We start from the raw sequence: 20,800 nt of genomic DNA on the forward strand, positions 1-20,800 counted from the left end.
CCCGGCGTGGCCCGGGCCGGTAGCGGCGGGAGGCGGCGGGGCCGGCGCTCAGAGCGGCGGGTGTGGAGGGGAGCGGGCGGTCGGGGCTTCGGAGCGGGGCGCGGCTGCACCGGCGGCCCGCTGAGGTGAGGGGGGTGTCCTTGCGCTGTGGCAGTTCCGCTGCGTGTGAAAGGCCTGCGTGGGCAGCCTCCTGGTTACCGGCCTGCCTGTTGCACCCTGCCTGCGTGGGGGCTGAGGCACGTGGTGGTTAAGGAGGAGGGGGCTGGGTGAGTATTAATGATGGAAAGTTTAACATGATTCAGATGTTGTTCGCTTGCCGCTGAAACCTCTGAAAAGATTTAATTAGAAACCGGATTAAGTATTAAGGCCTGAGCCTGACTGTGAGCTCAGCTGGTAAATCCCTGGAACGGCACGGTGGGTGCTCGGGGCGTGTTTCAAGGCTGTAAGTACATCGTAAAGTTTCTGAGGGCTAAAAATGCAAGAATAGTAGTGTTCAAAAGTGTATTTAAATTATTTTGGAAGGATTAGTAACATCTTGTAAAGTTAAGAGCTTGAATAGCACGTATGTGTGGTAATAAGGTGTATGATAATGACCAAATTAAAAAGGCAGGCCAGATAGATTGCAGTGATGTAAAAATGTTAAAATAGCCCATGAGTTGTTTATTCTTTGAATAATAAAATTAACACACAAAGTTATTTTTAAACTTTTGTGGGTTGCCTGTGTTTTGTAAACGTCCAGGTAGCTTAGTTACGTAAAAGTTGTGTGGCTTCGCAAAGGCCACGCACGAGGGGAAGGGCTGAGGGTGCTACATTGGTAGTGTCCCCCAGGGCTCAGTTTTGGGTCCAGTCTTATTCAATATTTTAATGAATGACCTAGATGAGGGGATTGAGTGCTTCCCAAGTAAGTTTGCAGATGACACTAAGCTGGGAGGAAGTGTTGATTTGCTGGAGGGTAGGAAGGCTCTGCAAGAGAGACCTGGGCAGACGGGATCGATGGGCCGAGGCCAACTGCATGAGGTGTAGCTGGGCCAAGTCCTGGGTCCTGCACTTTGGTCACAACTCCATGCAAAGCTAAAGGCTTGGGGATGTGTGTTTGGAAAGCTCCATGGTGGAGAAGAACCTGGGGGGACTGGTTGACTGCCGACTTAACATGAACCAGAAGTGTGGCCAAGAAGGCCAATGGCATCCTGGCCTACATTAGGAATAGGGTGGCCAGAAGGAGTAGAGAGGTGATTGTGCCCCTGCACTTAGCACTGGTGAGGCCAAACCTCGAGTACTGTGTGCAGTTCTGGGCCCCTCCCTTGCAGGAAGGATGTAGAGCTGCTAGAGCTTGTCCAGAGAAGAGCTACCAAGCTGGTGAAAGGTCTGGAGAATACGTCCTATGAGGAGAGGGTGAGGGAACTGGGATTGTTTAGTTTGAAGAAGAGGAGGCTGAGGGGTAACCTCATTGCTCTCTACAGCTATCTGAAAGGAGGTTGTAGGGAGGTGGGAGTTGGCCTCTTCTCCCAAGTGAATAATGACAGGACAAGAGGAAATGGCCTGAAGCTGCGCCAGGGGAGGTTTAGACTGGATATTAGAAAGAATTTCTTCACTGAAAGACTGGTTGTACAGTGGAACAGGCTGCTCAGACAGGTGGTGGAGTCACCATCCCTGGAAATATTTAAAATAAATATAGATATAGTGCTTAGTGACATGATTTAAGCACTGAACTGTAAATTAGGTTATGGTAGGGGGATTTAGGTTATGGTTGGACTTCATGCTCTTTAAGATCCGTTCCAACCAGGATGATTCTATGATTCCATGAGATGCCTGTATATGGAACTTGGGTGTTTTGCTGAATAGTCAACTAATTATCCAGGTGTAGAGGTAATTGACACTTGTAGTAATCATATAAGCAGGTTTAGGCACATGGAATTAGTTAAAACCATAAATATTATGACTGCTGCTATGATATATCACATGGATAACCAAGCTTGATTTTATTTGTAATTCATGGTCTTGACTATGTAGAACTTTGTAAGTACTTAACATTACTCAGATATTTAACTTGGTTGAAAGTTTTAAATTATAGTATCTAGAGGTAAAAGGCCACTGACCTGGTCCAACCTAGACACTAGAAAGAATTAAATGGTACTGCATGTGTAATCTTGACTGAACTGTTGATATAAACTGTCATGGTGGCTGGATCTGCCATGCACATCCTAGGCATCGAGCTGGAGTGTTCCAGTCACAGCTGAGCAGGTTCTCCTCTGGTGAGAAGAGCCACAGACAGTGTAGCGTGGTGTGGGCATCTGTTCTGGGTATGCAGTGAGCCTAGGCTTGCTCTCTGTTACCTGCAGCTCCCCAAGGAGTAGCTGAGGCCTTCTAACTTATTAAGATGACCCTGATACCATTTGAAAAATTGCTTCCCTTAACATAGGATGCAGGTTCTTTCCTGTTTGTAATACTGTCTCCTGCAAATACGGGGAGTAGAATAATATAGTATACGCTTCTTAAAAACTTATTTTCCTCATGTGGTTTTCTTAACACCTGTCAGTTTAGGTTGTTCTCATTCCTCTATTGGCATTTTTTTTTTTTATAATGTAATTATTTTTCAGTCTCTTTTTTTACTTCATGTGTTTTAATGCTGTACTCTTTAATTTACAATAGTTTTTGATGCCAGAAGAACAAAGTCAAACTATAATGGCAGTTGATGAACTTCAAGCCATAATACAAAGATGCGTAAGTAGTTTTCTCTCCATAACAGTAAGAAGTATGCATTTCTATTCGTATAATTAAAACCAAAATGAGCCCAAAACACAATAACAGTTGTTAGCAGAACTGCTCAGTGGGCAGCTAGGTTCAGCCTCCTGAACTCCAGTTTCATTGACTTTTCTGTGGTGGCTATCCTGAGATGCTTGATACCTTCTGCTTCTTGGAGAAGGAAGTGCTCTTGTACTCAGGAGTACTTGTCTGAAGTAATAAAACCCTAGCAGGTTGTTGTAGAAAATACATCTCCCAAACCACATGCTGTAGTCCAGACTTAGGAAGATGAAAGACTGTTTTGCCTTCTGTAGCAGCTCTTGGTAGCTTTTTTAATATGTGAAAGGCATGATATAAGAAAAGGTAAATTACAATTATGCTACACTTAATTTTTAAATGAAAGGGTTTTTTTTCTTATTTTTAATTGCCTTTTATAAGTATGAAGTTAAACATGTGTATTTTCTTTTTAGCAAATTCTAGAAGAAGCTGATTTCAAAGGGGAAGATTTTAATCTGTTTCAGGTAGCAGGTCAGAAATGTTTAGAAGATGGGTATGCAGCTGAGTTATTAGAAGTGATTAAAAATGAGAAAAATAAGGTGAGTTGAAGTTTTTACTGTGTATTAGTTGTGTACTAACACACTGTTAAATAGAAAAAACTGCTTATTAAAAAGGGAAAGCTACTTTCACTGTCCTTATCTCAACTCATGAGTTACTCTCTGTTTTGCTCTTCTGCTTCTCTCCTCCATCCCACTGTGGGAGGAGAGTGAGCAACCAGCTGGTGAGTGCTTAATTTTCTGTCCGGGGTTAACCCACCACAGACGGATATAATAATACTGGCCCAAACTGCAAGAGCTGGCTCAGTTGATGCTGATGTAAGAGATACTAATGTCAGTAGGCACTCTGGGGAGCTGGAAGAATATACTGCTCACAGATGAGTAGGAAGTTCAGAAAGAAAGCGTAGGATGGAATGTTCTGGCAATGTTACATGGGGGTCACAGTCTGGTTTTGAATGTTGTTAATTTAGAATAACAGCTGAAGATCTTGATCCTCTCAGGTTAAACATAATTTTGTGAAAGAATGCTTAGAGAAATGTCTTTACTCAGTCTTGTTTTACATGTATTGTCATATCAATTCTTAGAAATATCTGTTGACATGTTAGAACTAATACATTGAAGACAACTACAATATGTGCAACTGTGTTTATAGTTATGGGGAGAGAATGCAATAGATGTTAATTTTTCAATGACTTTATTATGGTTTTGATTACAACAAGGACATTGATCTGTTATCTTTTTTGGCCTTCATATGTAAAATCTTTCTCAGTTAAGATGATGTCCAGTTTTGGTTAATTCTCTGAAAATCTGGTTTTTAGGTTATCATCAAGAATATGGGTTGGAACCTCCTGTCTCCTCTTGTTAGATGTATTTTCATGTATAAACAGGAAGATGAAAAGCGGGAACACTGTCTGAAGATATTAGATCAGTTAGCACAGGTATGTTTTTGAAATATATGTTTGTAATAAAATAACTGTAGGGAAGGGAGAGGTCCTAATTTTCCCTCTCACTTCCAAAGAAAACAAGACATAAATACTTCTGGGTTCTTCTGTCCATTTCTTGTGACTTGTAAATTCAGGCCGGTTTCATCTGAAGTAGACAAAGGTTAAATGTATTGTGAAATTAGTATCTGGGCAAAACGAAGAGACATAGCATTAGAAAACAGAAGAAAAAGGCACTTAGAACTGATAAAGATTTGCTTGCCAGCTGCTGCAGTCAGAGCAGCCACAGCAATACTGTCTATCATCTACTGCAGATAGAGTATGACAATGAGTACCTGATGATTCTTAAGGATTAGTAAAATATTAATCTCTAGAAAACTAGTTTATTTTCATTCATGTACTTAAACAACTTGCAAACTCTATAGCTGAAGTTAAATTCACACTGAAGTATTTTTTTCTCTCCTAAAGATTATTTTGCTAAGATACTGTGAAGTTTTTATAGACCATAGAAATAAAGTTTAGTGTCATTATTTGTATCTTTTCAGCTTATGAATGAAATTGTACGTGCAGATATATACTCTACAGATGGCATAAATTGTAGGGAAATACTTATTGTTTCATATTTGTTTTCTTAAAGAGTATCTTGGGTGTTCAGATCTGCTTTCTTGGTGTTTAGGAGCTTCTGTATTGAAGCTTTCTTCTGATGAATTTTTTAGCTTATGACCATGGTGATTTAAAGTTACATGTTGTTTCTCTGCTGCAGTTGTGCTATCCAAAGGAACTTTTTTTGGGTTTACTTGAGGAGATTGAGCAGACCTCTCAAGAGCAAGTGTGCCAAACTGTCATGTTACTGCTTCAGCCTTTGCAGACAGGTAAGATGCACTTGTGTGATTTCTGAATTAAATAATTTTCTCATTTATTTATCTACTAACTTAGCCTTTGCTGAATAGTTTCAAAATACGTCTGTCCTGACAGGTGTTGCAGTCTATAATATTCTGCAAAATAATGCAAGGTATGTTTTTGTGTTTATACTGGCCTGGTAGAAAAGGCTTTTAGATGGTATTAATAGCATCAGCTGAAAAAACAATATTCAGCTCTTTTTCATCACTTAAAAGAACGTGGTTCTGTGACAGTTGCATTTAGAAGTATAAACCATTCATACTGTTGTTACAGAAGTAGAGTTACATGCATTTGTGAAATTCTTCATTATTGAACTTTTAAAAAATACAAATCAATATTTTTGTAGTATAAAACTTTTATTTCAGATTGAAGCAGGTTGAAATATTTGATTGATGGAGGGGGAAGCATTCTTCTGGCTTACATATAAAAACTAAAAATGTTGGTTAGGGACACCCTACTAAGTAGGTAACAAGTAGTAATTTCTCTTTTGATGTTGAGATGAAATAAAGAGTCATGTATCAAATTTAAGTCTGATTGTAGCAGTGTCTGAGATGTGTTAATGGAACAAGAGCAGCATTTTGGTGATTAGAAGTATGTGGGGTTTTTGGGTAGCCAGTCTGCAGTCAGCCTGCACTACATGCAGTTTAAGTGAAGAGCCCCTGGTGCTACTTGGTCAGTCTGGGACCCCCTCTCTTGTTTCTGCCATGGACTATAGAACAGTTCTGAGCTGCTTCAGGTAGAATCAGATCTCAGCAGAAAGGCTGGGCCATTGTCTCTGGATTTGTTAAGCACAGAAGGAGTCAAGCAATCAAGCAATAAATCAGTTTTCCACGTCAGATAAATTAATTAACTTAGACTAGTTCTAGAAAGACAGCCTTTTTTCATTCTCCTGGGAAGGGAAGAATGTGTTTAATTGCCTGACAGCTTTAATATTTGTCATTCTCAAATACATGGTCATCTTAACTACAGCATGTTAAACTAGCTGATGATGCTGGTCTTGTTGGATTTGCTCATGTGATTGCAGGTATGGGTCCCTCTCCTTCCCTGAAGCTGGAGGCTTTCTTATGCAGTTACATTGTTATTCTTCACGTTTTCCTCTACTAAGTAAGTAATAACTTAATGTCTCAAAATGTTTTGTTGTCTTTTTTTTCCCCTCTCCTTTCCCCTAGTGCTTTTGAAACTTCAGAACAAGAAGGCCTACTCAGTGGGTATCTCTTTGGCCATGATTATGAACCAGCTTACTTCCTTACCTGTACCTTATACAAAACAACAAATACAAGAAGATAAACTTGGTCTCTGTCAGTGTTGTAATGCAGTGGTGGACTTTGCTAAACCTTTTGTGAATGAAGTTGTTAAAAACATGGAAAAGTCGTCAGAAGACAATGAAATGGAGCTGAAAGAAGAATTACTAAAATTGTGAGCATTTTATGTTAGTGTAACATATTCCTATAACTTAACAAAATGAACAGTAGGCATTTATTACATAGGCAATAAATAATCTTACTAGTGTTTTATAATGCTGCCAACTGCTATTAACTAATGTGGTATTTCAAAGAAGAAAAACCTAAATATGCCTTATATATTTATGAAGTGAGAGAAGGTAAAAATAATACATTTTTTTAAATACAGGAAAATAGTGAAGAAATATTAGTCTCTGTGCTGTGAAACTGTTTTGGTATTCTTCTGCTTCTCAAATTTACAACAGTGAGGATAGCCATAATCTGAAAGTGAAGTCTAAGGAATGCTTCTACAGGAGATGTTGTGTTTTTTTAATTCTTCTGGAATATCAGGAATAGCAGCAGCCAGTATGAGTATAGACTTTATTCGTGGTCACCAGTGACACTATTATAGTCTATATTTGTGACCTTGTTGGTGATAGTTTCACCCATTTTTGTTTCAGCTGTATGAAAAGCCTGAAATACCCGTTATTGACAGCTCAGCTTGAGCAACTTGAAGGCATTGAAGAACATCCCTTTCGGCATTTTGCAAATGAAATTGTAGTAAGTGCAGTCAAAATTAATTACAGTGTTTGCAAAACCAATGGTTTTGTTCAGAATTACCTATAATTTGTTCTAGAGTTCATTCTGCTTCCTTTACTGGGTAGTGGGATGACTTGCTAGGCCTTGTAAGATAATGCAGGTAGATAAAGGTTTAGAACAGTTCCAGGTCCCATCTCTGGAAATTACAAATCTTGCAGACACCGTTTTGCTCCTTCATAAACCACCCTGGACTGCTTTCTGAATCAGCAGCCACTGCTTTGCTGTAACTGCTGCTTTTGCTTGGTGATGTCTGAATTTATTAGAATATCTAAAGGATTCTTTGCTGCAGTTTTACATCAAGGCAAAATTTGCATGTTACCTTTCATCAAAGTGTCCACAGAGATAAATCTCTAATATGCCCAATGCAGTGCCAGCTGACTATTAAAGAATATAAATTGGTGCTTGACTGTTGCTGATGCTATAGCTGGAATTGCAGTGGGAATGTGTCCACTCCATGCAGTTACTCTGGTTTTGAATGTTTTACATAGCAGCTGTGTTTTATTAGAGCAAGATTATTGTGGGTATTGATAATTTTATTTAAATTTGCAGCAAACCCAAGCCTTATAAGGAGATAGTCAGGTACAGTCTGTGCGTATGTTGGAATGTATATCTATGTTTTCAGAAATAGGACTAGGTGGGATTAATAAAGTTACAGCAAATAGAGCTGTGCTGTGTTCATGTTTTGAATGTGGTCAAGAGTATTTCCTCTCTTGCACATATCCAAATGCAGCAGCTTGACCCCAGCTGGCAGCTAAGCCCCCACCCAGTCGCTCACTTAGGTCCCCCCAGCAAAATGGGGAAGAGAATCTGAAGGGCAGAAGCAAGAAAGACTTGTGGGTCCTGGAGGAGAAGAGAGCCTGGGTCAGGGTGTCATTTTGGGGGAAGGAATGGAACACTAAGACTTGGTGCATTTCAAAAAGAAGACGTGGAATTGGCTCGGATGAGGAAAGCAAAATGCAATATACACTGTACGTGTATACAGATGTGCATGCAGAGGAAGTCTGGAAGTTGCCCTGTGATGCAACTCCCTTTCTTCTCCAATTTATGTTTAAAAATGTAAGCATTTTCATACACACAATTCCATATCCAAATGTTAAGATTGTAAAGTGAAGCACACTAAAACATTTAGCAAAACTTTTGATTATTTTTCAACCATGATGAGGTTGTCTATTATGATCACATGTGGTTTTTTCCACAGCATGTCTCAGAATAGGACAGAACTGCTGTGTAGACTAGTCAGGGTTGTGCAATGAGAGTCTTGTCTGAGATCTTAATTTATTGCAGGTCTTTCAGGGTGTGCAGTGAAGGAGGCAGGGATGACCAGATGATCATCTCATGGTTTCAGATAGTTAAACGGTGCTCTGAAAAACTTTTTTTATCCTGCCTCTCCTGTTGGGCATAGTCTGAAACCATGTTATTTTATTCTAATGATGAATTACCTTTTCTTCATTTTCTCAAGAAAATTCACTTCTGCTGTTTGTGGAATTGGGTAATTAGAGCTGCAACTAAGGTCAGTAAAGCCCTGCTTTGACTATGTGACATTTTGTGTAATCCTAATTTTCCAAAATTTGAGATCCCAGATGTTCAGTTTGGACAACCCTGGAATAGTGAGTTAACCTTGGTCTCACTGTTTCTTCATAATACATACAATAGGTGTTACATTGACTCCTAATCCACATGAATTATGTGTGTGTGAAAAACACACCAGTACTTGTGAAGTACTCAGGAGTCATTGTGTTGTGCAGCACTGGGAAGAAACGCCATACAGAGTGATTCTAACTTTAAAGCAGGTCTTGCCTTTAGCTGATCAAGATTGTGTTACATATTGATAAGTGAGCAGAAAACAAATTACTCAGTATTCTGTGATTGGAAAATCACAGGGGTCCTGTGGCATAATGTGATCATGAAGGTATCACTATTCATAGCATTGTGCATAAGGCAGACAAGCTAGGGTTTGGCAGGGTGACTTTATTTTCTCTTTTGCTAACTTTTGAGGGCTTGGCTTTGCTATCTTAGTAACATTATTCTAACCGTAGTTATTTTTCCTGCAAGGCCTTATTTGTGTATGTGCATATTACATGTACTCAAAAAATACTTATATTCTGTATATGCTATGTAAGAGAATGTAGTGTAAATACAGTTAAAACTTTTAAACTTAGTTGGTATACAGGCCTTTTAAAGGCAACTATAGACAATCTGTCTTTCTTTTTTAGGACATTTTGTGGGCAGTAAGAGAGTTGATACCATTAATGTTTTTACATCGTAAAGGCAAAAGTCTACACTGGGAGAATCAGGAGTTTGCAGACATAGAGAGAGAGAATTCTGCAGATTCTTTGGCATGTCTGTCATATCTGATGTTTGTTCAGCATTTTGGTATTGATCGCTTTCCTGTGGTATTTAGGTAAGAGCTATTCTTCCTCACTTATTCTAAGTCTGTACTTTGAATATTCTTTCTGAGCAGAAGAAAACCTTTTATTTGTGAATAGTTATGAATGAAAACTTGGTATTTCACTAGTATTTGGTTATGTCAACCTTTATGCATTTATAATTTATGTAGCTTATATACATAAGAACATACTCCAGTCTTGCAGATTACTCTATTACAGTTTGCTTTTAGATCCTCTGTCCTTTTAAAGAAACTGGTAGGATTAGTCACATGCTGAAAATGAACATGTATTAAATTTTCAATTGCATATTGATAGACAGATTCTACATTGGAGTTATTAACAGCAATTTGACTTGCTATGTGCAAATGTATGTGACTTATGCAGTTTAATGTAAACCTATTTTTTCTCATTTTAGTCCATCATACCTTCTGCAATGCAATATGATGCATATTGAAGTGCTGTTGAAAAGGTAGGATTTGTGGCATTTGGAGTTCTAGATGGTGGATGTGATCTTTTATAGTAACCTCCTGTTCTCTTCAGTTTAGTATCTGCTGTGTTTTTCTTAGGCTTGCAGAGTTATGGAAATAGAATAATCTACGATGTTTCATTTTCTTTGTTAATCAGTGTCTTGATACCTGTGAGATATGAGAAGCTGCTTTTGAACATATATAAATATTGTAGGGGGGGAAAAAAAAAAGTAATTTTTGGCCTTGAAGAGAAGAGTCTAATTGAGAGGAATTATGAACATACTATATATAGAAAACAGAATGAACATTGTTAAGGGACAGGCTCTTCTTGACCTCCATTCTAGTATTTCTTCTGAAATATCAAGTGTCTTTTTAATTAACAACTTACATTTGATAATGTTTCTTTTCTTTTCTAGAACAGAAGAATCTATGTTATCTAAAGGACTTGTAAGTTTTCTTTTAATCAAATTTTCAATCTTAGAATGTTTGTTTTTTCTGGTTTAAATCATGCTAAAACTTTGGTTATCCTTTCTAAGAAAGGTACAAATGATAGTTGAGATAATAGTTTCAGAAATATTTTGAGGCTTAATTAGGTATTCTTCAGTCTTACAAACAGTTACAGTTACTGAACTTTACACACATGGATAAATGTTTAAATTACCATTATCACTTATATCTGTAGGTCCTAGGAATTTTGGATATATAAATGTACAGTTATGGTGAAGACACTTTTAGCTTATCATACAGATTCATGTCTTATATATGTACAAAATGATGGCAGTTTTTTTTTTTTCCCTGTTGCAGGATTTGTTTGAGAGCTGCTTGTTGAGAATGGAAGATAACAGCCTTCTCCATCAGTATTTGGAGTTCAGAGATTTCATTAACGTACCTCAGGTAATAAGCAATGTACAGAAGTCTTTAAGGTTTGATTATAAATAAAATCAGTGTCTTCTAGGTATTTGGGATAGGACATATTACTGAGCCTTCATACACTTGTGTTGTTAAAGTGAAACCTTCAGTGTCTTACTAGACATAACTGATTGTCTTTTCTATCTGCTACAGCATGAAGTTTCAGTGACAAAATACACTTAGTGTACATACAGGCCACTGAGGCAGGTCAACACTGATCTTGGCTGAAAGATGATGCTTGCTTATTTTTGCCTCTTCCTTGCAAATCTGCTGCTTGGCTACTTTCTTATTGGACCCAACAGTACAAGAACAGTGATCGTGTGTATCAGCCCTGGGATTTCAATCACTGAAGCTAAAGTGAATTGCTCTGATGAGAACCTTCTCATAGGCGTGGTTTTATGGGCTCAAGGTTTTTAGTTTTGTTTTGATTTTTTTTTTTCCTTAATGTCTTGAGTAAAATTTAGTCAGTGTGATGTAATAATCTGCATATAATTGGAAATTCTGTTTTCTTTGTCCAACTGCAGGATTTGGTGAAAGTTATGACCCTTTGTCCCATAGAGCATCTGGTATGTAAAGGAACCTATAGAATCAGCTAAATGCTGAATATATTTAATTAGAATTAATCTGATAACATCTTTTTTTTCCTTTAGAGAAAGAAGAGTTTAAATATTTTGCAGTTGTTCATAGACAAATTTAGTCCAGAGGGAAAATATACATTATTCAGGTATGAATCCAATTTACCATAGATTGTGTCACATCAGCCTTATTGCAGCTTAATTGCATAGATACAATAATTTTTGAAAGAGCTTCTATCTGGTAAACCACATTACTTTTACTATGTTAATTTCTGGATAAGCAAGGGATTCCAATTGCCTCACATAAATTCAGTTGTCTTACTTCAATTAGTGTTTAAAGGTTCCATGTCATTTTTCTGTGGTAAAACTTCCACTTGGTGAATAGGGCCATAATGTCATTTAAGTTTTGAGCTAGCTATGTAGGCTTTGAAGAGATAATTTGTTTTGTGGTGTTTTTTTTGTTTGTTTGAAGGTGTTTACTGAAGACAAGCAGCCATGCTGGTGTGGAAGGATACATTATTAAAAACATAAAAGATCAGATTCACTTATCACTAACGGTGAGGCTATTACCACTAAAACACAAGCTGCCATCTCAGAATTCTATCAGTATTATATTGAGAAAATGTGTACAGCTTAAGCTTTGAGTGATGCATTAAAAAAAATATTGAAAATAAACACAAGATTGGGACATTATTTAATTAAAAGATTAGTTTGGCTTCATATGTATTTTTACATTCTAATTTTAGAAATGTATTTTTAAATTGCACAATGTACAAAACATAATACTGTATTTTTCTAATAGCTTACTATAGCCTTTTCTGTGCTTGAAAATACATGCTTCTTTCTTAAAGAGGAACTACTCAATATTTTGTTTTATCCTCTCAATTCTTTATGATTAAAATGCTACAGTCCAGAGAGAATTACTAGTTTTTTCTTGGGTTTTATGATGACGGTCAGCATTAGAATATAAGTGCTTTACAAATGTTAAATTCATCAGGAAGGGCTGAGCTAGATAAAAACCATTTAAAGATCATATTTTGTAGCTATTTATACCAGGAAGTTGGAAAGATTAATTACAAAGAAATTACTAAGTTGTGGGTTTTTTTTAACAGCCTAAGGCCTTTTCCAAACCAAATTTATTCTCAATGATACTGCCTTTTGTCAAATAGAACAATATATTAAATTTATGCATATTTTATGCTAGCATAATTGTGTTAGAAAACTGTGAATTACTATTTATTAGATTATAGTATGTCCTATATTAAATCAGCAGGAGTGAAGAAGATGTTAGTATGAAAACTGTTCTGAAAGGGACTTTCAGTGAAATTTAATATGTAAAAGTACAGTCTGAAATTTCCTTACTAATAAATGTATTGACTATGCAGCTTCAGAATTATCTTAATACATTTCTTCCATGTAGAGTTCCCTGATTCTCAAAAAGATAATTAGTTATAAAGTTTTATTAAAAGAATTTGAGTATTTTAGGTTTCTAGCAAATAATTCTGCTGCAGACATAATTACAACAATTTCTTACTGCTATCTGTTTATTTAATCTTAGGCTAGTCTTAGTCTTTCCAGGTCCCTCATCTGATCTGATTCAACAGAAAGTTACCCTTCTCCTCTCCCCATCTAATCTGTTTTCCTTCCAATCCTTTTCTGGCCTCGTCAGACTTTCCTCTCTTGCCTAGCTTTCCCCTGGGTCTGTACCTCTTAGCCCAGCCCTCCCCGCCTTTCCCTGGGATAAGGACTTAGCCAACATGGATCTTTGCAGCAACTCTACACTCTCAGCTTCTTTTTGCTGACATGAAATTGCCTTTTGAAGAGGCCATGAAGCTTGCAGAGAGAATTGTGCTCACTTGCTCTTTGGGAATGATGAGCACACCCTGAAGTTAGCACCAGTGCAGGGAGTCCCAGCCATCCTCACTGAGGAGGCAATTTTCAGGGGTCTTAACTGCAGGGCTTTAAAAAAACTTCTGCTAAGCAAGTGTGAGAGACAGGGGTTTTATTTGTTTTGTCCCTCCCAATTTGTTGTAATTTAGGGGAAATTTTGCAAAAATAGTGAGTCATCTGTCTGTGATGAAGAAGGCATCAGAATAATTATGTTCAGCTACTTCAAAACCTAGTACTCTTCATCTTCTGCTTAAATGTTTCTCTCTTCTGTTCTCTTCCCCATCCCTCTGTCAAAAGGAAGTAACTGAATGTCTTTATCCAAAAAACACAGAGCTTAAGGTGTACTTTACTTGCTAGGAGTTGTGGGTTTAGAAATACACAAAAAAAACTTAAAAAACCTGATCATATTTGAAAAAAATTTCTGACACTAATATTAAATTAATAGAGTCTCTGGTAAATACAGTAATTTTTCCATACCTCAGTATAAAAAAAAAGTGTCTAGTACAATTTGTTAAGTTTATGTAAACAAATACTAACTTGCTATGGTGAATGGGTGGAGAAATCTATTCTGTTGGAACTGAAAAGAACAGCTTGGCATGAAGAGACCATGTGGGGAGAATTATGAAAGGACTAGTTTGTATATTTCAGTCACATGTAGTAGTTAGAAAATACTCCTTCTAGTGTTTGATTTTTTTTTTCCTTTGTTTTTCCAAAATTGTTGTTAAATTTTTTAAGATTTAAGATAGCTTTAATTTTTTCATTCAGCTACACTTTTTGTATCATTTTTTTCAGAAGGCATGTGACAACATTTGGTTTACAGGGCATCACCTGATCTCCCTTCTAGATGCAGTGCTTTTCCTTCCAGAAGGAGCTGAGACTGATCTTCTGCAAAACTCAGATAGGTGAGTTGTAATCACAGTTTGAGGCTTTTTGCCTTTTTTAATCATTTAGAAAGACTTCAAACTGCCTTACTACAATGGGAGGTATGCTGTCATGTAATTAATGAGGTGACAGCATCAATGTATTTGAAATTTTTTGAACTAGAAATGGAAATTATCACTTTGTTCAACCATCTTTTCAACCAACTCTGTACAGAAGAATGTCATCATGCTATTACATTGATTTTTAACAGTAGGAAAGGAATTTTTCCTCCATTCCCTGAGGATATAAGGTCTCAGATGTCAAACCACAGAACTAATTGGTAAAGCATTATTTCTTCAGGACTGTATTTTCTGCAGAAGCAATTGGAGGAACAGAAAGATGTGGGATGTTGTCTTACATGACACAGGAGAGTAACAATAATCAGACACAACTTACAGCACACAGCCTTTTTGAGGCTGTTTCACAGATTGCTGGTGGAAATCCAGTATCTCACAAATGGCAAATACAATCTCTCATGAGAGGCTCCTGAACAGCAGATACTTGCATTATGTAAGATAAAAATAACAGGAAATGTCTGTGAAAATGTCCTGTATAGGACAAGTCTCTTCCTATATGATAAGTAAATGTTGGGCTTCTAAGTTAGTAGGGTCACAATGTCCAGATGGACACGTAACTACATAAAAACCCAGATGTGTGATCTGTAACTGCACTGTTTATCTGGAAAAAGCAGTAAATAGTTTCTGCTAAAAAGTATGGTAAAACAAAATAAAAAGCATATTTCTAAAAAGCACTCAAAAGGAAAAATTCAATATGGTAATAAACTGTCACATGTCACACTAGTTGTGTATCAACTGTGGGTCAGCAGTGATGCATATTACAAACTCTGTAATAAGGTTCTGTCTTCAGAGAACTCTCCCTCTGAGTCACCAGCCTTCTCCAGTTTGCTGACAGTTTTAATCTTACCTGTAAAGTGTCAGCTGTTGTAACGCAGGCATTGCTGTACACTTTGCTCTAGACTCAGCTGTCTTGCTCAACAGATGAGTGGTTGCATTTTGGACAAATGTGTATTTTTAGGATGTCTGGCTAACGGACAACATAAATTATTATCCCTGTATTATAAATCTGTGTTCTAAGTAATAGTGTATTTTTAATTCACAGGATTATGGCATCACTAAATCTACTAAGATACTTAGTCATTAAGGATTGTGAAAGTGATAATCAAGTAAGTACCAGTAGATTTGAAAATGATTGATTAGCTAAGGCTGAGAGCTGAATTCATGTGAACAGTGTTATCCTGGATTCAAAAACTGCATTTTTCTTTGCAGTGATCAGTAATCCAGAAGTGATGTTTTTGTTAATTACATTAGGAGATGTGTTATTTTATTCTGATATTTCTTTGCATTCATACTTAACTGTTATGGTAAAAAAGCTAATCCTTTTACTCTGCCTGATGAACTGTGGCCTAGGTCCATAACTGTAAAGTTTGTCACCATAAAATAACATCTCTATCAAATATTCCTGTAAGAAAAAAATATTTTTTAGCCTTACTTGTTAAGTGGAATCCTTCATGCATCCAAGTGGGTTTCTTTGTAATAATAATGCAAACTTGGCAGTTCAGGAGATCCATTTCATTAGACTTTAGGCAAAATACATTTTATGTGATATGCTAAAAGCTAATAGTATTAAGATTTCTCAGAAAGTATTTAACAATAATATTAGTTTTAGCTGTGCAAAACAGTATTAATGTATTTACAACTGTGCAGCTGCATGATAGGTACATGGTAAAAGCTTCACTAGGTATTAGCATGAAAAAAATTCCTGTTTGCAAGATCCATCTGCTGAAGTAACAAAAGGCATGGCCAGACCTCTCCAATTTTCTGCTGTGTTGCTTCACCAGATACAGCCTAGAATGTTTTATGCACAAAGGTAGCTTGCCAGCCTAAACTGCCCACCACTGTGTTTTACCTGTGGCTTTATTACAGGTATGCCTCTTGACCTTCATTTCTCCTGTGGGTGTATGTTTGAATGTATATATTCCAGAAGTACTCTGCATATTTAAACTTTGCAGCATATTTCAAAATTTGAAACTGCCCTTATGTCTTTTACCCATATGATACGCTGCCTCAGTTTAAAGCAGGATTTTACAGCTTTAGTTGTAATCCCCACCTCTTTCTCCTCTGCTTTGTGTTGCTCTTTGCTGTCTGAAGCAGTCAGCAACAATTGTTAGGGGTAGATCAGTGCCAACTGTATTTGTTGTTCAGCTGCTTCCAGTGTAGTGTATTATGGATCTGCTGGTTTCATGTACAGTCAGTCCTGTCCACCTGCAGTTAATGGAAATGTGTTCTGAATACTCAGCTTTCTTTATGATTTGGAGTAATAGTCTTTAGTCTTATTTTCTTGAAATACAAAAAAAGTTCTGATCTTTTTAGAGCCCTTTTGAGATCTGTGAATACGAGCTTTGTAAGTACCTAATGATGTTATTAGCTAAGTAGAAAGATAATATTATAGCTTGCACTGATTACAAAAATGGTAATGAAAATTAATAGTAAAAATAGCTTTCAATTGGTGCCTTTCTAATTTACTATTATGTAATTAGTATTGATAGACTATATCAGTTTCTCAGATTTATGGGGAGATTACTTAAGTGCTCATTACAGTCCACTTAATTTCATGTAAATGCATAACTTTGTAAGGAAAGACAGTCTTGCTCTTTTATAAGTAGTAAAAATTTATACATAGTATCACACAATTCCTATAACAGTGCTGGCTAGTAGCTGGCATAAAGAATGCCCCTCCAGTTTGAGGAGAAAATAGCATCACCTCATCTGAAGTTTTACCTTTAAATTTAAGCCCTGCCAGTTCTCCTTGACTTCATATAGTGCAAGTGAGGCACAAAGAAAATGCTTCCTTTTATGTCAGTTCAGATGTTTTGATTGCTGTGTGACAAGCACTTCCATTAATTAAGTTTTAAAATGAGGATTTTTCTGGAAAGTTATTTCTTAATTTTTAGCCCCATTCTGGTGGAAGTAATTACCAGTTTTCTGATTTGACTAGTTAACTTTGTTTCATGTAGCATTAAAATTTGGTGACTTTTCCACTGTAATCAACAATCCTATTTAACATTGAGAAGTCTTATTTTTATTGTCCTTTCTCTGCCCTTTGAGGATACTGCCTGAAGACAGGGCTTGTATAAATGGCTCCTATATTTAAAGACACAAAGACTGCTTTGTATTTGTTTCTTTCTCCAGCAGTTTTGTAACTACAAGTTTATTAGGTGCCAAGGCATACAAGTTTTCCTCTCATGCTGTATAACCTTGAACAGTCTTGCTTTTGAGCATCTTTTCCTTGTATCTGTTGCTTCCTGAGAGCCAGTGTTGTAAACTCCTCCTTTCACTTGTGCCAAGCTGGGGAGAAGTTAATGAGTCACTGGCTACTGTGCCTAAGGATGGGGCAGTAGCACAACTAGTAACAATCCTACAGTGATTCTTAAACTAAATGCAATATAGACAAGACCCTTGTATATTTGGGAAGCATGACATTTATCAGAGCTTTCATTTGGCATTGCAAAACAGTGTTAATTCAGACACATGAATTTAAATATTTGTGCCATTTTACTGCTGAATTATCTTAGGAATCCGCAACTATTGCTTACTCACAGTAGAGTTTCTAGCCTGAGAAAGTGGCTAGTACTCCCCATCTGACATACCAAGATCCTTTCAGCTTTGCTTACAAGAACAAGTCACAAATGTGTGTTTCCATTGCTGTACTTAACAGCCTAGATACTATTCTCCACCCGCCCTTTTTTTTTTTCCTCCACTCCAAATCTGCCAATTCTCAACAAATAATAGAGAAAATGTAGCAGAGAGGGAGTGGAGAAAAAATTCCATTGTGATGCTATTCATGCTTAAATGGATGAGCCTAAATCCTTTTTTTTCTTTTTCCTCCCAGCACAGAAGTGTATGTTGGAAAGACTTTTCCAAAAACTCGTGCTCAAAAACCTGGCATTGCAATGCTCTGTTAAAACTGATTTGTAACCCTCTCTGTTCTGTTTGAGTAGACTGGTGTATGGACCACACTTGGCAAGATTCAGCAAAATTTTTTAAAACCACTGCATGTAGGACTCAATATGTCAAAAGCTCACTATGAAGCAGAAATCAAGAATAAGAAAGAAAACAGAAGAGGTTAGTAGTTTTATTTTTTTCTTAAGTTTTGTTCATATTTAGAAACTTTGGAAGTCCTGTGGAAGCAGACAGTTGGTGAGTGCTGCATAGATAATATTTTTTTAACTGTTGACACTATTCCAGATTTCAAATAATAATTCAGTGTTTGCTGTATTTTATATTAATGATTTTCATAATGGGTAAAAAAAATATATGAACTCCTATCTCTCATCACATTTGTAAATCTTAGAGAAACCTAATAGAAATGTCACATGAAGATCTTCAAAATTTGTTCTACATTTGTACTTTTGATTTTCCAGTTAGGCAGGAGCATCTAAGTCTCTCTCTGAATGTGAAGCCGTTAGGTCTCGTATTAGGTGTGGGGAGGTTAACAAGAGAAGAAATAATTCCCACAGCAAATAGGTGCTCTCTTAAAACCTGAAGGATTACATTCTGGATTTTTATTGTAATTTTATTTTTTTAAATCTGACACACTGAATCAGATGCTGCTGCGGGTTAAGCAGCCCCATTCCCCCGGCCATAGGAGCTATAGCTGCTGTAAGGCAACTCTGTGTATGGTCAGATCCTCTGTTCCTTTATGGTCTCCACTATAATTCAGACAGCCCAAGGAACTTCTGCTACAAAAAATGTCAGTATGGCTTTTTGCCTCTAGTCTTACCCTCTTCCTTTGCTGTAAACTGTATGAGCCAGAGAAGTGCATTTCAACCTCTGTATATCTTTCTAAAGGGAATAATTTGAAAATAATTGGGAAGCTTTTTCTGTAAGTTGCTCTTACATTTCTCTGTGCTTTGACAAAACATAAAGCAATTGGAGTTCAGGAGATCTAACTCATCAGAGCTAGCCTTTTTTCCTGATGTATAATATTTGTAAGCACTATGTTGAATTTCAAATGTGTGGTCTGAATGTAAGAGATTTTCTCCTCAATTTTCAGACTTGTCCTTGTAGTTTTGCCTGCTGCAAGTAATCTGCCTGAAACAGAGAGAGGCCTGCAGCCTTTTTGTAATAAAATGTCTTTCATGTTTGAATTCATTAAGTCAAGCTAAAGAACCTTCTACTATCTCTCTGGTTGTCGAAATACTAAAAATAACTAAAAATTACTAGATTCCTCTCCCCCCACTCCTCTTAAGGAGCATGTTAGCTATATAAAATTGTTCTGATTTACAGATACTGCCTGGTCAGTAATGTAGTCAGTCATACGTCCTGTAGAGTTTAGAGGTAGCATCCAGCTCAAATTGCCTTCCTCTTAAGGTTCAGTACGTGCTGTCCTGTTTGGTCAATCCATAGGTTTGTGGGTTTTGCAATTACTGTCTAGAAATGCTAATGTATTAAACATTCTTTTCATTCTAAAAGTTATGTGAAACAGCAGCCTGATCTCTGGTTGGTTATTTTCTACAGAGGCACACAGTTCTAACACAGTTTGTTCTGTAACTGTTGGTGGGGAAAAGATGCCTCCCATGACTACTGAAATGCAGCTTCAGGTAATTTTGCATTTCCTTCAAAGTTGTTCAGAAATACTGAAATTTTATTTTCAATCTGGAGACAAACATACATGTACAATGGGTTAAAAAAAAAAAAAATTCTAATAAAACCCCCATTAATGTCTTTTGTCATTTCAGGTTTTACACTCGGCTCTCTTCACATTTGATTTAATAGAAAGTGTTCTAGCTCGAGTAGAAGAACTCATTGAAGCGAAAATAAAAGCTGTAACAGATGAAAATAGTTGTGTCAGCTGAAGTACTTGAATTAACACACTTCTTATAAGATCATTTTGACTATAAATCTTCAGTTGAAAAGGAGGCTCCCAGCCTCTAAAGAAGAGCAACTTAGAGTGCTCTGCAGAAGAATCGTAAATGCTCCTCTTTGTATTTCTTGCTGCTGTGTTTTTCTCTTGCTATAGTTGTATGGGATTCACAGAGATGGCCTACTTACTGAAGTACCCCTCTTCAGAACCTAATGCTTCTTCTTAAGTTTAGAAACTAAAAACAAGGGGTTTTTTGTTTGTATGCTGTGGCAAGGAGGTATGGTTGTGCATTTATTTTTCTGTTTATTTTCAAAATTTGTTAGATAATAGCTTTGTGGACTGGTGTTGTGAATGATGAAGATTTTAATAAAGAGACTGGAGAGCCATTCATTAAAAAACACTGTTTAAGCACAAGGTATTTCTATTAGCACTTTTTAATGTTGACAAACAAGTTTCTATAGTTATAAACAGGACTGTAAGCTATAGATAAATAATAGTAGAAATACTAATGCAAATGAAACCAGATTTAAAGAAAAACCCACCAATTTTGATGTTAAAACTGAGTAACACAACAGATAACACTTGTGTTTAA

At 36.8% G+C, this 20,800-nt stretch overlaps 1 protein-coding gene across 5 annotated transcripts; it reads left to right on the forward strand.

Annotated features, from left to right (window-relative positions):
• The first annotated feature begins 88 nt into the window (after positions 1-88).
• GLMN (glomulin, FKBP associated protein) lies at positions 89-20,622 on the forward strand. 5 transcript variants are annotated; one of them, XM_051625132.1, is made up of 19 exons: positions 89-266; positions 2,650-2,721; positions 3,213-3,338; positions 4,115-4,234; positions 5,001-5,109; positions 6,307-6,553; positions 7,038-7,137; positions 9,390-9,577; positions 9,979-10,032; positions 10,447-10,477; positions 10,835-10,924; positions 11,464-11,505; positions 11,590-11,663; positions 11,987-12,071; positions 14,197-14,306; positions 15,445-15,508; positions 18,344-18,467; positions 19,863-19,945; positions 20,084-20,622. In XM_051625132.1, exons 2-19 carry the CDS (start codon positions 2,656-2,658, stop codon positions 20,198-20,200), a joined length of 1,830 nt encoding a protein of 609 aa, XP_051481092.1. In that variant the 5' UTR covers positions 89-266; positions 2,650-2,655; the 3' UTR covers positions 20,201-20,622. The 5 variants fall into 5 exon arrangements, 4 of the variants coding, with proteins under 4 accessions (XP_051481092.1, XP_051481095.1, XP_051481093.1 ...); XM_051625135.1 differs by having other exon boundaries at positions 14,200-14,306; XM_051625133.1 differs by having other exon boundaries at positions 89-236.
• Positions 20,623-20,800: the final 178 nt, after the last annotated feature.

The sequence above is a fragment of the Apus apus genome, chromosome 7, assembly GCF_020740795.1.
Source record: "Apus apus isolate bApuApu2 chromosome 7, bApuApu2.pri.cur, whole genome shotgun sequence".
NCBI lineage: Eukaryota > Metazoa > Chordata > Aves > Apodiformes > Apodidae > Apus > Apus apus.

What these genes read in the sequence shown, in the direction of transcription:
- GLMN (XM_051625132.1), top strand. Translation starts at nt 2,656, where the DNA reads ATGCCAGAAGAACAAAGTCAAACTATAATGGCAGTTGATGAACTTCAA. An exon ending in TTTGTCCCATAGAGCATCTG is followed by an intron (nt 11,506 to 11,589) that starts GTATGTAAAGGA and finishes TTTTTCCTTTAG; the next exon opens with AGAAAGAAGAGTTTAAATAT. An exon ending in CTACTGAAATGCAGCTTCAG is followed by an intron (nt 19,946 to 20,083) that starts GTAATTTTGCAT and finishes TTGTCATTTCAG; the next exon opens with GTTTTACACTCGGCTCTCTT.